The sequence below is a fragment of the Vigna angularis genome, chromosome 9, assembly GCF_016808095.1.
Source record: "Vigna angularis cultivar LongXiaoDou No.4 chromosome 9, ASM1680809v1, whole genome shotgun sequence".
NCBI classification, from domain to species: Eukaryota; Viridiplantae; Streptophyta; class Magnoliopsida; order Fabales; family Fabaceae; genus Vigna; species Vigna angularis.
Window position 1 is genome coordinate 11,161,667 of NC_068978.1, and position 17,809 is coordinate 11,179,475.

The 17,809-nt window shown below is 34.7% G+C and overlaps 1 protein-coding gene across 2 annotated transcripts; it reads left to right on the forward strand.

Annotated features, from left to right (window-relative positions):
* Positions 1 to 11,486: 11,486 nt before the first annotated feature.
* Positions 11,487 to 14,525, forward strand: LOC108337270 (uncharacterized). Of its 2 annotated transcripts, none has more exons than XM_017573758.2 (10): positions 11,487 to 11,689; positions 11,803 to 11,896; positions 12,006 to 12,139; positions 12,245 to 12,311; positions 12,810 to 12,862; positions 13,411 to 13,465; positions 13,546 to 13,620; positions 13,709 to 13,826; positions 13,938 to 13,984; positions 14,092 to 14,525. In XM_017573758.2, the coding sequence occupies exons 2-10, from the start codon at positions 11,834 to 11,836 to the stop codon at positions 14,191 to 14,193; spliced, it is 714 nt and encodes a 237-aa protein (XP_017429247.1). In that variant the 5' UTR covers positions 11,487 to 11,689; positions 11,803 to 11,833; the 3' UTR covers positions 14,194 to 14,525. The 2 variants fall into 2 exon arrangements, with proteins under 2 accessions (XP_017429247.1, XP_052724247.1); XM_052868287.1 differs by having other exon boundaries at positions 11,503 to 11,689; positions 11,772 to 11,896.
* The last annotated feature ends 3,284 nt before the right edge of the window (positions 14,526 to 17,809 follow it).

Genomic DNA, 17,809 nt, shown 5'->3' on the forward strand with positions numbered 1-17,809 from the left:
TGACTGCTCTGAAATTGATAATCTGATGATTGTAACACACTGAGGACATTGTGTGATTTAAGTGTGGTCTACTGGGGAGAAATTCTGATTTTTCTGTTAGTTTCTATTAGTATGTATTTTGTGTGTTAAATTTTTTGTTTTTGAGTGTTAAATTTTTTCTATTTTAAGTTATTTTTATCGAGTTTTGTGTGCAATAAATTTTACATTTTTTCTCTTAATTTCTGGATGATATAAGTTGTAGATTTTTCCTTCACTTACTTAATACTTATAGATTATAATCCTTGTTTTTCTCTGCTTGGAAAGATGATTATACGTTTGAGAGGTTGATTTCATTGTGACGAATACCCTGTGTGAGATTTGAGCCACTTAATTTTCTTTCTTGTGTGATATGTATCTTGAATGCTTGCACATATGCCTTGACTTGATTCTTTTAGATATACTTGATTGATATGCATGTTCAAAAGTGATAAAGGCATTTTTGTTCTTGAACCTCTCTAGCCAAATAAGCCTACCTGGTTATTATCCTTTGCTAACCCCTTTGAGCCTATAATGTATCCATTTCTTTGTTTTGAAGCTCATACTATAGTCCTAAGTGAAAAACCATGATTATCTAAACCTTAGGAAATTTTGGAGCTTTAGAAGTGTTTTGGGAACAAGTGTGGTCTCCATGGGGATTCTAGAGAATTGGCGAGTTGGTTCCTCTTCGTGTCTCATTTTTGTAAATATGTTGTGTACTTTGTCTCTTACAATTGAGTGCAAAAAAAAAAACAAAAAAAAACAAAAAAAAAACTGAACAAAAAAATGAAATTGAAAAATAATTGTGTGAATAATGGAGTCGAGAAGAGGATTGAATTAGAGGTTTGGGTGAGATTTCACTGTGTTTACATTTTTTTCCCTAGTGCTCCTCTATTTCTTCTGAGCTGTAGCTACTTATCCATATTTATCCTCCCCTATCCTTGGCCCCATTACAACCCTGAAAGACCTTTTGATCTGAGCATGCATATGTTTTAAGTATTGATAATTAGAGACTTGCCAAGTCTACTTGTGTTTGTTTTCTTGAGTGCATTGAGTGACATTGATTTACCTTAAACACTTGAGAGAAACACTGTTAGTGCATCTGTGAGGTTTTGTTATTTTTAAATCACCTCTTGAGCTGATTGATTATTTTTCCGTGTATTGAATTGCTTGGATGATTTCTGTAAGTATCTGCTTTATTTGATTTTGTGTTGGATATTTTCTACTTCTTTTCTCTGTTAAGAATTGTTGGGAACTGTGTAAATTTTGTTTATTTTTCTTGCGAGTTTTTATTTTCTGTATGCTGCATCTGTGTTACGCCTTTGAAGTCCTTTGAACCATTCCCTAATTTGCGTCTTAATTTTGCCCAGGAGTGCAAAAGACTAAGTGTGGTCTATTTTGATGAGTCAATATTTTCTCAATTTAACTTAGCTTATTGTACCGAATTTAATCAGGAAATTGTGCTTAATTTTCCAGTATTTTCCCATTTTCACTAATTGTGCTTGATTTGATCAGAAATTCTTATTTTAACTAATTTGAACTATCTGAGCTAATTATGTGCATTAGTAATTGCAGGAAAAATTTTGGAAATACAATTTAGGATATTTGAAGGCTAAATGAAATTGGCAATTAGAAGTTGTGCATGGCTAATAGATGCTCACCGCTGGATTTGCAATTTGGAAAGTGGAAATGGTGCCATGAATGTGAAGGTGACGCGGAAGCAAAGTGTACAAAGTTCTTAGTTTTATTTTTATATAAAATAGTGCACACTCTCACGGCTGAAACAAGAAGGGCACACATCCATATTTCAATTAAAAAAAAAAACCAAAAGGACACTATAAGTGGAGAGCCCATTCCTTGCTAAAGTTTAATTGAAGAAATTCTTAAAATAAATTGTGTGGAACCATATCACACGGGCATTCCAGCTGCTACCCATACAAAGGGAATCTTTCTCCTTTAAGAAGAAGTAAAGCACACGGCCCATGACAATTTAATCTGGCAATACATGGGACAAAAGTTGAGGGCCATCACATTATTTTCTTGGCTGGCGTGAACAATTAAATTGGGGAGTTGCTGAAAAAGCAACACGTAAGTGTCACGGAAATTACAAACAGCAGAGGAGCTTCATTCACCTTGGTTGGAGCGGGAGGTGCTTGTCACGGCCCGATGAAGTAGAATGAATGAAGAGAAAACCCACGGCTAGCAGGAAGTACAGGATGCTGGCACAGCCTGGATGGTGTCACGGTGCAGCAAAGAGAACGGAGATGATGAGAGCATCCAGCAAGTCTTGCATCCAGGGGAATCCACGGTCTTGATTCAGAAAAGAAGAGGGTGCAGCCATGGGAGACCAACACAGCCACGTCCACACGCCAGGAAAAAGAAACACGGCTGATTCCAAGAGCTGGGAGTACTCACGGTGATTGAAGTAAATGAGTGATGGTTGAGGATTCCTTCTTTTCATTGTAGAAACCACGGTAGGGGCTGGAAGAAGCACATAACTCACGGTGCAACATCCAGTAGCTAGGAGCAGCAAACACGTTCAAAACCCACTGGAATGGTATTGAAGAAGAAGACAAAACAAGGTGGAGAATGGACGGTGAGCACACTCGAAGGATATTCACGTGAAGGCTGGAAAGAAGAGGGTCCAACCTTATTTTCAATTGCACGGTCACGAGAAAGTAGCTGCTAGAGACAAAATGAAAGAACAAATCAATGTAAAAGCAGAAGGATACAGGCTCGTTGTCCAAATTTTTGGCTATAAGAGGGAGGAGTTCCAGAGATCAGGGGATACGGCCTTGAGGCCTGGAAGGGGTCTCGGTTCTTCTCTTCCAGAGCTCTCTCTGATCTTCTTTTCCATTCCAAACAGTGTAATAATGTAGAATTTCATTTGAGCATGTAGTGTATCACAGACAGTTTGTTAGTTTTATTTTTGAATATTATTTTCAAATGTTTAATCCTTGATGCTTTTAATTTTACTGTCTCTTTTATTTTATCGTTTATTTTTTTTTACACCGTTAAATTTTTTCAATGTGTTTTACTGTTTATCTTATTTTCAAACGTTATTTTTACCGTTTATTTTTACTGTTGATTTTGGTAAATTTTAATTACAATGTTTTTACGTTTTTTTTTCTGCATGGTACTATTCACGCATTTTAAATTTATTCACTGTAATTTTCCGTTTTCTGTTTTTACCGTCTTTTACCATTCAGTTTTTACCGTCATTAAAATTTATATTCAGTGTTTCTAAATTCAGTTGTGTTTAATTTAATTTCCAGTCAGTTTTAATTTTATTTTACCAAATCAAAACATTCACAACCCCCCCCCCTTTTTCGTGTAAAAAATCTGAGACTGAACCAACACAAATTGGTCCTTGAGAGACGACCTAGGAGTCACTTCCTAGTTTATACTGCATAAATTTTTGCAATCAAATTTGTATGACCGCGACAGTCGTACCACAATGTTAGAATAATCAAAAGTTCTTACAGAAAACAATCACTGCATCAATATATAGTTTATATCAGTCTTGATGCAAACTAATCGATTACCAAACTTATGTATTTGGTTACATTAGATAGATGTAACAAAAATACAACAATTAAGCTCCTAATTGAATACACAATTAATGCAATCGATTCTCATTAAATGTTGTTCAAAAACATTTAAAAAATATGACCGTTATAACATTTATGACAAGCATAAGTCAATTTTCAAACATAACAGACTTAATTGAATACACAAAGCATTTAATCGATTAAGCTTTAACACTTAGAAGATTTTTGAAAACTTTTCTTTCTAAAAGCACATCACAGAACATTTGAAAAAGATATGTGCAAACACACGAGTTTTAATCGATTCATCAACTAATGTAATTGATTCACAACTAGTTGTTTTGCCTCAATTCAAAACTCAAGTTGTCTAATGACCTGAATTGATTATCACAACACTATAATCGATTATGTCATGCAGATATGCTTTTGTGCATGTGGTTTTCATATCACAGAAACATACATTGTGCATACACAAATATAATCACTTCACAAACACAATAATATGCATCAATCAACACAATATGTCCAATAAATGAACAAACACAATATGTGCATATTACACAATAAGCATGTACACATTCAACATATAACATAATACAGAAACATTATGTTGTGACATGAAAACATTCATGTGTTTTTATTATCAATGTGTTGTCATCATTAAAAACTAATATATAAGGATTGAGTTCAGCTAACACAGTGCTCCCCCTATCAACACATTTGTTGAGCGAGAAGTTTGTTTTGTGCAAGCAGTGCATCTTGAGCACTAAGTTCATAAACTACTCTCTTTTGTGCTTGTGTTCTCCTATGTTGACTTCACATGTTAGTGGAAGCCATATTTTCAATAATAGTAATGGCTTCATCAGTAGTTTTGAATAGAACCGAACCACCAAAAGATGCATCTAGTATCATCTTAGTGTAAGGTTGTAGCCCATTACAAAAAGTTTGCACTTGCTTTTCTAGGCTAAATCCATGATTGGGACACTTTCTCAATAAAGCTTTGAATCTTTCCCAAGCTTCACATAGTGGTTCATCTACTCCTTAGACGAAAGTAGCAATTGCAACCTTTATTTATGTGCTCTATGATGGTAGAAAGAAGCGAACAAGAAATTTGTGTTCCACATCCTCTCAACTAGTCAAACTTTGATTAGGCTGTGATTGAAGCCAAGCCTTTGCTTTGCCATTCAGAGAAAATGGGAAGAGTCTCATGTACAACGCTTCTTCATCCTCCCCCATTACACCCAGAGAGCCACACAATTCATAGAAAGTGACCAAATGAGCATGAGGGTCTTCATTCTCCATGCTAGAAAATTGATTTGAGTTGATGAGCTGGAGTATAGCAGGCTTCATTTCTGCCAGCTTGTCACTCATAGTGGGCCTCACAATGCTTGAGAAGTTTCTCGGGCTTGTGTAAGCAATAGAGTCCCCTATGGTTCTCCTTGGAGGTGGTCTTGTGCCAGCCATTTTGTTCACTAAAGAAGTATCAAGAAGTTCACTGTTTTGATTGTTGAAAGAAGTTGAAGATTCAAGGGCAGCTTGTTGACTTATAGCTCGTCGTCTCCTTGTGCCACTTTTGTTTCTGCGAGCTGTTTTCTCGATCTCAGGGTCGACAAGGAGTGGTTCAGATGACACAGTCCTCCTTGTTCGGATATTTCCCTGCATACACTAGAGAACAACCAAACCCGAGCCACAAGTTAGCCCAAAAATATAGATATAGTAATTATAATAAAACAGAAAAATATACACAAAAGAATAGAGTCTAAATCGGTTAAAAATCACACAAAAGTCTAGTCTTAGAGATGGGTCCCCAATAGCGGCGCCAAAAACTTATTGAGACTTTGGCAAGTGTACCAAATTGTTTCATGTATAAACCGATAAGATTAGACTTCCTTATTAGATTTCAATCCCTTGGAAAACCTAACAATTATTTCCACATTCAGAATTGAGATTAACGACAAGCAAAGGTCCTAGTTCTATTCCTAGATACAATTTCCTTTAGGTGTTTAATCTAGTTCCAGATTCACACAATATTTGCCAATATTAAGCAAACCCTAAAATCATGTCATTGTTGATTACATCATAACAAACTTTAAGTAAAGGAAGTAAACATTAACAATCAATGAAAGAGGCATATAATAATTCAAAACACTGTAGTTTACATAAGAGATTCGTGGTTACATCAATCCCCAACAATAAATGAAACTAGCTCTCAATGAATGGAGAGCTTAAGCTTACAACAATGGTGGAAATGGAAGAAGGGATAGAACCCAAGGAAGAAGAAGGATTGTTCCCACAACTCCTATTTCGCCTCCAAGTGGTCTAGTAGAGAGCAATCGCGTTTGGGTGCCCAAAGATACAAATCCCTTCACGTTTCAGCCCTAAATAAACCAAATTTGCCACATTAATGTCGCCACTACTCAACTGCACCCCAATTACAGTCCGGCTAAAGAATTCTAGTGGCAGAGCACTCAGTTGCACCCCAACTACAGCCAGCGGCAACATTCCAGAAAGTAGGCGCTCAACTGCACCCTAGTAGCAACATTCTAGAGAGCAGGCGCTCAGCTGCAGGTTAGCTTCACCTTAGCTACAACAAGCCAAGATGAATGGGGCTTAACTGCACCCAAGCTACGATGTCATGTTCAATGTTCTTCTTTTTCACACTTCTTCTTGCTTCTATGGTTCTTTGATTCTTTAGATTGACACACAAGCTTCATGTGAACGATCTAAATGTAGTAAAAAGTTGGGATTAGTGATGAAATTGAATCAATACAACTCAAGATGTAACTACTTAGAAACACAACAAATTGAGGCATAAAAAAGGTGGAAAGCTAAGAAAGATTTGATTTTGTTTACTTATTCATTATAGAAATATAGGAAAAATTCAACATTATCAATAACCTCATCTCAAGTGATTTAAAACAGTCATCAATCATCAAGGATTCACATCAAAGCTCTTCCAACCCATATAACACAATTTGGTTCAATTTCAAACACTCATATTATCATAATATCATATTTCAACAAGTTATATATTAAATACCACACCAATTAAACTTCATTTCAAATAAAGCACATCAACACAAATTAACAACTTACCAAGACTTTATAAACCACAATTAGCTTCCCTTACTCGATAGGAAGCTTCAACACCTATAAAGGACTAACCATCACTACCTCAGCTCAAATAACTATATTTACACCTACAAATCATGGATCAAGATATGCGATTTGAACCATTGATCAATAGAGAACATACTATAAAGCTAAGGAGACACATGCAACATAAGAATGTACTCATGCATGGAAGAGAATATAGTTCAAGAAAAGAGTAGAAACTAACTTACTCTTTTAAGAAGATTAGTTGAATAAGGATGAAGATTTTGCTGTCGTGATTACCTAGACATTTCCTGATATTCAAAGAGATTACTCTATGGTTAGCTTGAAGAGAGAAGGTAATGGACACTAAGAGAAGAAGTTATAGAAAGATAGTTTGTGTTTTAAGTAATGAGACCATTAATAAAAATTATATTTATATATTTAGTTATTTTAATATTAAAATAATGTGGTCTTATCATTTAAACATCATATCAACTTTTAAGACTAAGTTTTTCTGAGTTATCACACTGTCATGTGACATGAAATCAGGTTGACACATGATAAATTTTTATTATCTTTTAAAATTTTAAAACAATTAAAGAAAACAAAAAAGCCATATACTAACGTTTAAACAAATGGTGTTACTCCTTACTTTTTAATTTTTTGTTTCAATTTTAAACCAACTATAACTTTAAGTTAAGAGTACAAATGTTAATTTTAATAAAAATATCACTATATAATCATTAAAATTGGTTTCAACTTGGAAAAAAATAAAATTGTTATATTTTTTTTAAATTGAGACTAAATTGAACAAAAATAACGAGTATAAAACAAATTTGAATATAAAACATTAACCATAACCACATGACACAATGCTAGCTTGACACCTAATATATTTTTAAATTAAAAAAAATAAATAAAAGACAAAAGAAGTCACAAATGATAATAACATATACGGTTTAACGTACATTAATCATTTAAATAGTATTAAGAAAATAACCAAATTAAACAAAATTGAAAAAAATTATAACTAAATTTTAAAAAAATGACTAAATTGAATAAACTCCTAAAATAGAGACTAAATTAATATTTCTTATATTATAAATTTCTGTTTTTATTTTTTTAAATAATTTTATCCCTTATTTTTTATAATTTTTTTTATTTTATATATTTTAAAAATTTCGTAATTTTATATGTATATATAAATATGAATAGATGGATACGTGTGTGTTTATTTTTTATTGTATTAATTAAATATTTTTGTGGTATTTTTAACCGTATGTTAGATGTAAAGTTTAATTGGATCAAAAAGAAAAAATATAAAATTAATTATTAAATTAAAGACTAAAAAAATCATAGATCAATCTACTTCATTTATTTTCATGTTCCTCTTCGTCCTATCGAAATCGCAATATAATGTCAAAATTATTGAATAAACTCAATATCATAGATCAATCTACTTTATTACGAAGCATAAAATTATTGAATAAAGTCAATTATAGATCAAGTTTTAATCTGTATCATTTATATAATATTTTGTCATCAAATTAACTATAAAATAATATATATATATATATATATATATATATATATATATATATATATATATATATATATATATATATATATATCACCATAAAATTACTAAGGGTAAGTAATTATATAAAGGTTAAATATATTTTTAGTTTTAAATTTTAATATGGAATTGAATTTTTTCATTATTCAAAATTTTCATATAATTTTAATTTCAAATTTAAAATATGGATATATATAGTTTTTAAATTATTTATATTTAAACTCAAATTTTAAAATTATAATGACATTTTTGTTAAAAAAAATATCCACACAAATAATTAAACTCTTCAATTCATCATGGTTATTTTCATTGACCCTTGACATTATTTTAATAAGTGTAAATAGGGTCAAGTACAAAAAATAAAAACAAAAAATAAAATATATATGACTATACACTCTTTTTCATCATCATCTTCTTCTTCTTCTATAGGAGGATTCTCTCACTTTTTTTTTCTTAGCTCGGCATAATTTAGCAATGTGACTGAACTTATCACAATTGTAGCACTTCCTTGATCTGCAGTCATTTGCATAATGGTCGTGCTTGCCACACTTAAAACACTAACTTGAATGAAACTCAGATTACTCAAAGCATAGGTCCAAGAGCCCGAGGACGAGGTGGACGTGGCCGAGGTAATTTTGAGAATGATAGTGAAGAGCAAACCGTTCAACAGAATTGGCATGACCGATCTCCTCAACCTTTCCCTTTTCCTCCGTCATGCCAATTCTGCTGACCGATTTGTTCTTCATTATCATCCTAAAAATTAGTTCGCCCACGTCTACCTTGTCCTCGACCTCCTCGACCTCGGCTCTAAGTAATCCAAGTTTCATTCAAGTCAAACTTTGCTTGTCGTCATGTTCCTTCTCTTTCTTTTTCTTTCCTAGTTCATGGGCCTTTAATTACCTAGTTAACACCTCCACAATAAGGATTGACAAATCATTTGTCTTTTCAATCCTGACCACGATACTTTCAAAATCATTCGTTAGATTTCTCAAGATCTTTTCCGCAACCCGATTAGGAGACACCTCTTCTCCGTTCATTCCAAGATGGTTTTCCATCTTATGCACTATTCGAACTATAAGCTCCGCAACTCCCATTTTCATCCATCTCCACATGTTCAAACTCTCTTACGAGATCTTGTACTTAGACTTACCTCACGCAAATATCTCCTTTGTCATCTCTAAAAAAAAACTCAAGCACTCACTTTTTTTCCCTCATGGTGTTGGACTCTCTCCTTGCTTTTTTTCTCTCCGTACATAGAGCATAAACTCTGAAAAGTAGAAAAAAAACCTACTCACAAAAATAATTAGACTCTTCAATTCACTCTGGTTATTTTTATTGAACCTTGACAACCTTTAAATAATACAAATAGGCCAAATACAAATAATAAAAACTAAAAACAAAATATAACTTACTTAAAATAAAAAAAAATATTTAATCTATCTCTATTTTATATTAATAAAATAAAATAATATTCCACCTAAATAAATAAAAAATCAAACTTACCTATTCTTATTTTATCTTTATCAAAATTAAACTAAATAATATTAAAACCAAAACTAATAAAATAAAATTTAATCAAAATTATTAATAAATTCTTAAAATTTAAGTTTATTTCAACTATTTTAATCTATAAGATATTGTTTGTTTTTGTTACTGAAAAATTTTCGGGTTGTCGCGTAGTAAAAAAGCTTTGAGTTCTTTAAAAAAACATAATATATGAATACTGTACCAGGGAGTGTCGGACGCCGTACGGAAGGACGCCCACATAGACGGCGCCCGCCCGTTCAAAACCGGACGACCGACAAAGGTTGCATGTCCGCCCAAGGATGTCACGTCCGCCTAATAATATGGACCGAACGTCCTCAAGAACCGGACATCCGTCCAAGGACGTCCACCCAAGGTGTCTACCGAGCGTCCACCCGGCATAGGACGAGCGCCCAACCGAGATTGGACGTCCACCATCTAAGAAGTGGACGTCCGTCCAGTAATCCGGACGTCCGCCAAACAGTCTGGACCGACCGTCCTCAGGAATCGGACGTCCGTCCAATGTTGGCACGTCCGCCCAATAATATGGACCGAATGTCCAGCCATTCCAGAATCAGGCGTTCACCCAAGTTGGGACGTCCGCCCAAGAATCAGGTACGAGTTTCCTATCATTCATGGACCGGACGTCCGCCCAACCGCCGCCTCACTTTGTTGATTACACGGTTAAATACTAATGACACGTTAAAGTCCTTAATAAAGATTAAGGCATTATTGGGCCGTTTCCAGGCCCCCAAAAGGTAAAAGCCCATTACGATCAGTATAAATAAAGGTCGCAGGTATGATTTCTGGACAGATTGCTTAGAACGCAACATATGCATGCATTATAGCACGCTCCGTCATATTACTGACTTGAGCGTCGGAGTGCCTTTAGCAGGTACCCGGCCCCTCCCCACTGGGAGCGTGGAGCAGCGCCAGGAGAGGGAGGACGTCGGTCCAACTTGGAGCTGAGAGTGAGCGCCCCCACACTTGGAGGACGTCCGCCCAGTTTGGAACCTGGAGCAACGATCGCCCGCTTTTGTGCCGCCCGCCAGTGCACCTTGCTTCGGTTCGCGGGATTCAACAATGTCCGCCCGTTTCCAACGTTCGCCAACAGTGTTCGCCCGGTCCGTGCATCTTCGCCGTTCGCCCGTCCGTCTTCGACAGTAAGGAGGTGTGTTTTAACAGGGTCCGCCCGGATCCAGTCGAAACAAATACAATAGTGAATAACTGAATCGAATTATATCTGTTATGGAAATATCTTGTATTTAAGGTTTATTAGATATATGAATAAAAAATATATAACATAAATAAATACTGTTACCAGAATTATGGTAATTAGTTATAATATTATATATAAATATTTTGAATTGTTAATATCTCACATAGTAACGTTTTTAATTATTTAAATTTCAACTAGTGAAAGAAATACAAAGAGTGCATTAACAATTGTTTTTATATTATTGAAAACTAAATTAATTTAAAAATGCCATTAATATTTATATTGAAATTATTAAATCTTTTTATAGAGAATCTACAAAATATTTTTATTAATTTTGTTAATGTTATAATAAAATTATTTTTAGTTTGTGATCAAAATAAAAGATTAAAAGATAATTTTAATTTTATACAGTATTATTTTTAGAGGTTGCCTGTGCATATTTTTTTAATTTGTTATTGAAGTATAAATCCAACTGCGAAACAGAACAAAATTAAATATTAGATTGCAACAAGGAGGAGGTGCAGGTAGCAAGAGTTGGGTGCAGAAGTCATTGTCTTGCCCGTTTCCTGGTCACAAACCGTCGTCGTTTTCATTCTATGCCTAATTTCCTTTCGTTTCAGTCACCATATACCACAGTCCTTTTAATTTCGTCGCAAAATCTGAACCTTTTAACTGTCTCCTTCGCCATTGCTCCTAAATTACTTGACTAAGGTACTCTTCCCACAATCAATTTATGCATTTTCAACTTCAACGTTTTTTTTTCACGTGAAATTGATAACATTTTTTCTCTTAGGGACTAATTGATTTCATTTACTTGTAAAAAGGGTAAAGCAAGGAGCCAGAGTCCCAGAATCCATGGAAACGCAGTATGAAAAACTCGAGAGAGAAGACTCTATTACCGACAGTTCCTCAGAAGATGTGGGTAACTTGACAAAGTTTCATAAAGTTATATTTTTTGTATTTTTTGGATTTCTTCAAAACTAGGTTTATAGTGAGTGCGAAGTGTGATTGAATTTGATGATTACAGGAGGAGCAGGAGATAGAGAAGGAGTTAGCAGATGTAACGTTTGAGGAATTGCAGAAAGCACGCTCGAATGGGGCACATGCTTTTATTCAGAAACCCAAAGAAGACAAAAAGTTAAAAAGGGCTAACAAGAATAGGTATTGCATTTTAACAGTTTATTAGAGTTTTTTTTTGTTTTTTTTTTAATTCTGATTCTTTTGTCCATGAAACCTCATGCAAAGAAATCTGTAATGTTTTACTAGGCCGATGGAGGCCAGTAGCAAGAAGCCAGTTTCTGCTTTTAGAGAGGTCATCCAAGCTCCAAAGAAGGTAGATTTATTTGTTCCTTGTAAAGAGTGTAACTTTCTTTTAGTTTTTGCTTTAAATTTATGTTACTGTCTGTCACTGAGTTCGTGAGGTTTAACTCCTTAAACTCTAATAAGGCCCTGTAGAAGCTTGCGTAGCATTTTTACATTTTAGACCTACTAGGCTTCTACCCAATAGGGCCATTTGCAAGCTTGTGTAGAGTAGGAAGATCAATTGCAGTCTATATCTTGTTTGCTTTACACATGCGCACACATTCTCACATATTATGAAGACTCTGAGTGTCATGTATGTAGACTTTGGATGTGAGATGGGTTAAGTGAATTATTGCAATACCTCTTGCTATGTAAGTGTTTATTAGAAGTTTTAAAATGTTTGTGCTGTTGCTATGATGTTGAGTTGTGCAAGTTATGTTAAATTTGAAAACTGATATGATTAATGATTTTTTCATCATTTTACGTGTCTGTTTATTATTCTGAGTTTCTACACGGTTAATAATGTCAGGTTGTACGTGATCCAAGATTTGAATCTCTTTGTGGTACACTTGACCCTGAAGGGTATGTTCACCTCTTGACATGTGCTCTTTATTCTTCTTTTCCTTTTTAATGTTGTTATCATGTACACTTGTTTAGTTGCAATGCAGTTATCATTATAAACTTCAAGAAATTTTGTGCTACTTTTAAGTTGTGTTAGTTCTGGTTGCCTTTGCTGTTTTAGAGCATGTCTAGCCAAGTGCCACTACTTAATATCTTAAGAAGACGCTAGTTCCGTTCTTATAGAGGAGTCAACTTAGTGAGAGCGGTTAAAGCAGTGAAGAGAAACATGTAAATTTCAAATGAATGACTTTCTTAATGTGAGGAAATTTTAAACAGTCAAGTTTGACATAGTTCCTGTTGTAGATAATAACCTTTTCACTGTCATAAATAATTATCTTTCTAGATATAAAAGCTTCTGATATCCTTACTTAAAACATATTATGCCTCTACTATGTTGAAGGATCCTTATGTTGATCTGTATCTTAGTGCATAACCAAGTAGTTTCATTTTAAACAATGCTTTCAACTAAATCTGGGAACTTCTCTTGTAATATGTGCTTGGACTTGCAGGTTTAAGAAGAGGTATAATTTCTTATATGAAAACGATCTTCCTGCTGAAAGACAGGTAGTCTTCCAGATTATACGTGTAGAATTTTTTGTAGGGCTTACTCTATGAACTCTGATTACATCATCTTGTTGTACCAGGCTCTGAAGAAGGAACTGAAAAAATATAAAGATCTGAAGCGCATAAGTGAAATAGAAGAACGTATATCATGGGTTGTACGTACTTCACTATTACTAGTTTGTCTTCTACCTCCAAAAGTATGATATTTATTGATTTCCTCATCATATATTCATGTTTTTTCAGGATAAACAAATGAAGTCGGATTCAACGAAGAATATTGATACATCAATATTGACGAATCATAAAAAGAAAGAGAGAGAAGCAGCAAAGCAGGGGAAACGTCCTTTTTATCTAAAGAAATGTGATCCTTCCTGCCTTGCTCTCATTTCTATTCACAAACAGATAAATACATGTTAAATGAATTTAATGAAGCATCACTATATATGCTCACATCCTTTTCCATTCCTTGCAGCTGAAATACGGAAACAAAGGCTAATTGAGAAATATAATCAGCTCAAGGTATACATCTTAGAACATCTTTTTGTGTTTAACCCTGCCCCCACCCAATTATACCACTTGTTTACTGTCTCTCTTTTCTGCTAAATCTATCTGTTCATCATTTTTAGTCATCTGGCAAACTTGAAGCATTTGTTGAGAAAAGGAGGAGAAGGAATGCTGCTAAGGACCACAGATACATGCCGTATCGTAGATCTGGTGATGCCGAATAAATTTTGTAGCTTCTTAAGCTATAATTATATACTAGAATATAGCACCAAAAAGAAAAGTAATATATGTTTCTGGCTGCCAGCTTTGGGGATTGAATATTGACGTTTGTTGATGGCATCATGGCATTTGTTTTGTGACTCTTGAAGATTTACTAATCATCAGGGAATGAATTGTTGGCACTTGGCTACTAGGAAGTCTTTTGAGTCTGTGTTATGTACTTGTAGGAGGGATGTCTTTTCCATTATCATTGGGTTACTTGTTTTAGGAACCGTTTGTTTAAGATTTTCTCAGAAAGAAAATCTGAATATGAAAAAAGGCTTTCTTATTTCTCTTAGACGCTACCTTGTTGAGTAGCTTATGAAAGATATTTCACGAAACATGCACGCAACCAAATATGAGAAAAGAGGTGTGTCCTTAACATATCTCAATTCATCATTGATGACTTGATTAACCAACTACTTTGCAGACTCAATTGGAATATTCCCATAAACAATTTAATGGCCTTTTCATGGTTTGTCACCCGGGTGAACAAAAGTATGACATTGCTTCTTTGTTGATTTGCATCTTTGGAGAAATTCATGTTTTACTCCTAGGTGTATTTCTCCAGAACTGGAAATGCAAATTAACCTGATAAAATATGGTAGAAAAGTGTGTTTGAAGTTGATGGCCGGTATGTTGCACTTTAACCTGTATGAGGAACTTTAAGCATTAAACTCGAGCTGCAAGTGCTCGTCAACATAAGCATATGCTGTAATTGGATCTCCCAAAGTAGGTCCCCCTGCTTGTGTTAATCCACCATATGGAACAAAGCAAATATTATACTAACCAATTCATTTTGATGGTGACAGTGACACTGGTAGTGTGGTTCAATGGTGAAAGATGTTTGGGTCTTTTTTTCTTTTTGTGAAGCAAAAGCCTAATCCACATTCTTACACGGAATAATGATTTGTTTTTTTTTCTCAGAACGAATTCACTTTATATCAAGATTTAAACAAGAAAACCAATACAAGTTCTCTAATATCATTAAAATAGGTAAATGAACGTTCAAAATATTATAATTTTGAATAAATCACAAGCCAAATTCTGATTCTATTACTAAAATGTAGTCATTGACTTTGATTTTTTTTAACTAAAGTTAATAAATTAAGTGTCAATTTCAGCTTTTATTCTTTTTATGATATTTTGAATTTAAAAAATATATATATAACACAACCTATTTGACAATCAATTATATATTTGAGAAAACAAAACCATAGGAAATTACCATGACAATCAATTATATATTTCAGAAAACAAAACCATAGAAAATTACCATATACTTTTATTGATACCTCTTCCAAACCATAGTTTTTTTGGCCTATTGAATGAAAATGCCATGCTTAGTATCATGAGACTTGTACAATTTATGGATTTTTTAAAAGACATGGTTGTGCTGATTGGGATGTCGAGCTTACGCCGATGCCTGGGATGGACGAGTTAGTTGTAATGGAGGGGATGAATGACCTAGATGGTAGGGATGAATGTGATGATCAGGCTGACAAAGATGGTTGTGCTGATGAGATGGTTGAGATGGACTGATTGATCGATTTGGGCAAGCAAGCCAGGATGGATAGGATGACCTAATTGGCTGTGATGGTTAGGTTAAAGACATGGTTAGGATGGACAAACTAATGATATAGCTGGGCTAAATGGATGAAGGGCATGATTGGGATGGATTGGGCTCACTCGATGACTAGAACGTACGAGATGGACCGACTGAAGGGATGATTGGGTTGGTCGGGATGGATCGATTGACAAGATGGCCAAGATGGACCTACTGGCCGGGATTGCTAGGCTAGTACGAATGGCCAAGATGGGCAGCTTGGTTAGGATGGACATGTTGACGGGTTGATCGGGATGGACGAGCTAAACGGATGACAGGGATGGACCTGTTGGACGATCTAGCCAGGTTGGCCAGAATGGACGGGATGGCTGGAATGGTTGTGATGGATGAGGGGATGGATTGGATCGACGGGCTGATGAGATGGTTAGGATGTCAGATTTGACAGGACACGCATTAATGTTTGGACTAACAGGGATGGGCAGAATATAAAGAATGGAACAAATGGACCAGGCTAACTGGATGCCCGTGTAAGACAAGCTGCCGGGATGGACTTGCTAGTTGATCTGGCTGAGTAAGCTAGGATTGACGGGATGGTCGGACTTATTGGGTGTGCTGACGAGATGGTTGGACTAACTTTGTTGAGTGTGCTAATGGGATGATCGAGGATGACTAAATAAACGTGCTAATAAGGTGGTTGGACTGGTTAAGATGGACAGACTAACTAGATGATTGAGATGGACTAACTGACCAGGTTTGATAAGATGGACCAAATTGATTGGATGACTAGGATGAATGGGGTTAATGGGATGCTTGACATGGACGAGCTGGACTATTTGCTTGGGCTGGTCAGGATGGACTGGATGGGCGAACTGATGGGATTGACGGTCTGTCAAAGTTGGCGGGTTGGTGTGATGGCCATGTTGATGTTCTAACGAAATGATCAGAATATTTGGCCGGATCGACTGGGATAGAATGGATGGTCGAGTTGGTTGCATTAGATGTGCTGACGGGTTAACCTCGATGGATGAGCTGGTTGATCTGACATGATGGCCGTGCTAGCCAGACGTACCAGACTAGAATAAATTGGATGACTCTAGACTCGACAAATGGGTTGGTCTGTGAGACTTAGTCCTTTTTACCATCTCTACTTAAATAAAAAAACCTATGCATAAGCATATGTCAAGAGACTAGTTTAAAAATAAAAACCGCCACCGTCAATTATTTAACGATGTGATAACGACTTCTTCCGTAATTTTCTTAAACTTATATAGTATTTTTAAAAGTTATCTATTTTAATTATTAATGATAAGTACTCAGATTTATTGAAAATTATAAGACTACTAAGACAAGTTCTTGGATGTTAAAAAAAAACCAGATAGCTTTGTCAACAATAAAACAAACACAATAATCCAAACTATTACACTAGCCTTGGTCTTTCGAGAAGACCAGACTCCCCCTAGCCTTCCTTTTACAAAAACTTCCTAAAAAAACTCCCAAAACAACCCACATATAGACTACAACCCCATGACAGGCAATTATAATTGCATGTTATTCTTATTTCTCCAAACCTACACTTTCCCACTGAACCTATCAATTACCTAATGTATCAATACTTCAATTTAGGTAACCTATCCGTATTCGATACTTTAGGATACTTTATCCATATTTATTTATAAAATATCTAATCTATAAAAGAGTAGTATGACAATATTTTTTTATTTTTTATTTTATCAAAGTTTAATATATATGATTTTAATTTCAATTTACACCATAACAATGATATATTTATATGTTTTTAAGAATTTTTGTATATTTTTCAATGTACATCGTATCTTATTATTTTCAGAATAAACATATCAGTGTATTTGATACATAAAAGTTAGAGCATTTTGGACCAAAAAGGGGTCATGAACCAATTAGAAGAGAAACAAGTTTATCTGTTCTCACAAATTTGAACGACTGCACACTTTATCTGCTTCTGGAGCCTACATATGCAATAGGAGGAAATTGCCAAA

Coding starts and splice junctions, on each gene's coding strand:
- LOC108337270 (XM_017573758.2), top strand. CDS start 11,834: ATGGAAACGCAGTATGAAAAACTCGAGAGAGAAGACTCTATTACCGAC. Junction 12,140..12,244: donor AAAAGGGCTAACAAGAATAG/GTATTGCATTTT, acceptor ATGTTTTACTAG/GCCGATGGAGGCCAGTAGCA. Junction 13,466..13,545: donor ATCTTCCTGCTGAAAGACAG/GTAGTCTTCCAG, acceptor TTGTTGTACCAG/GCTCTGAAGAAGGAACTGAA.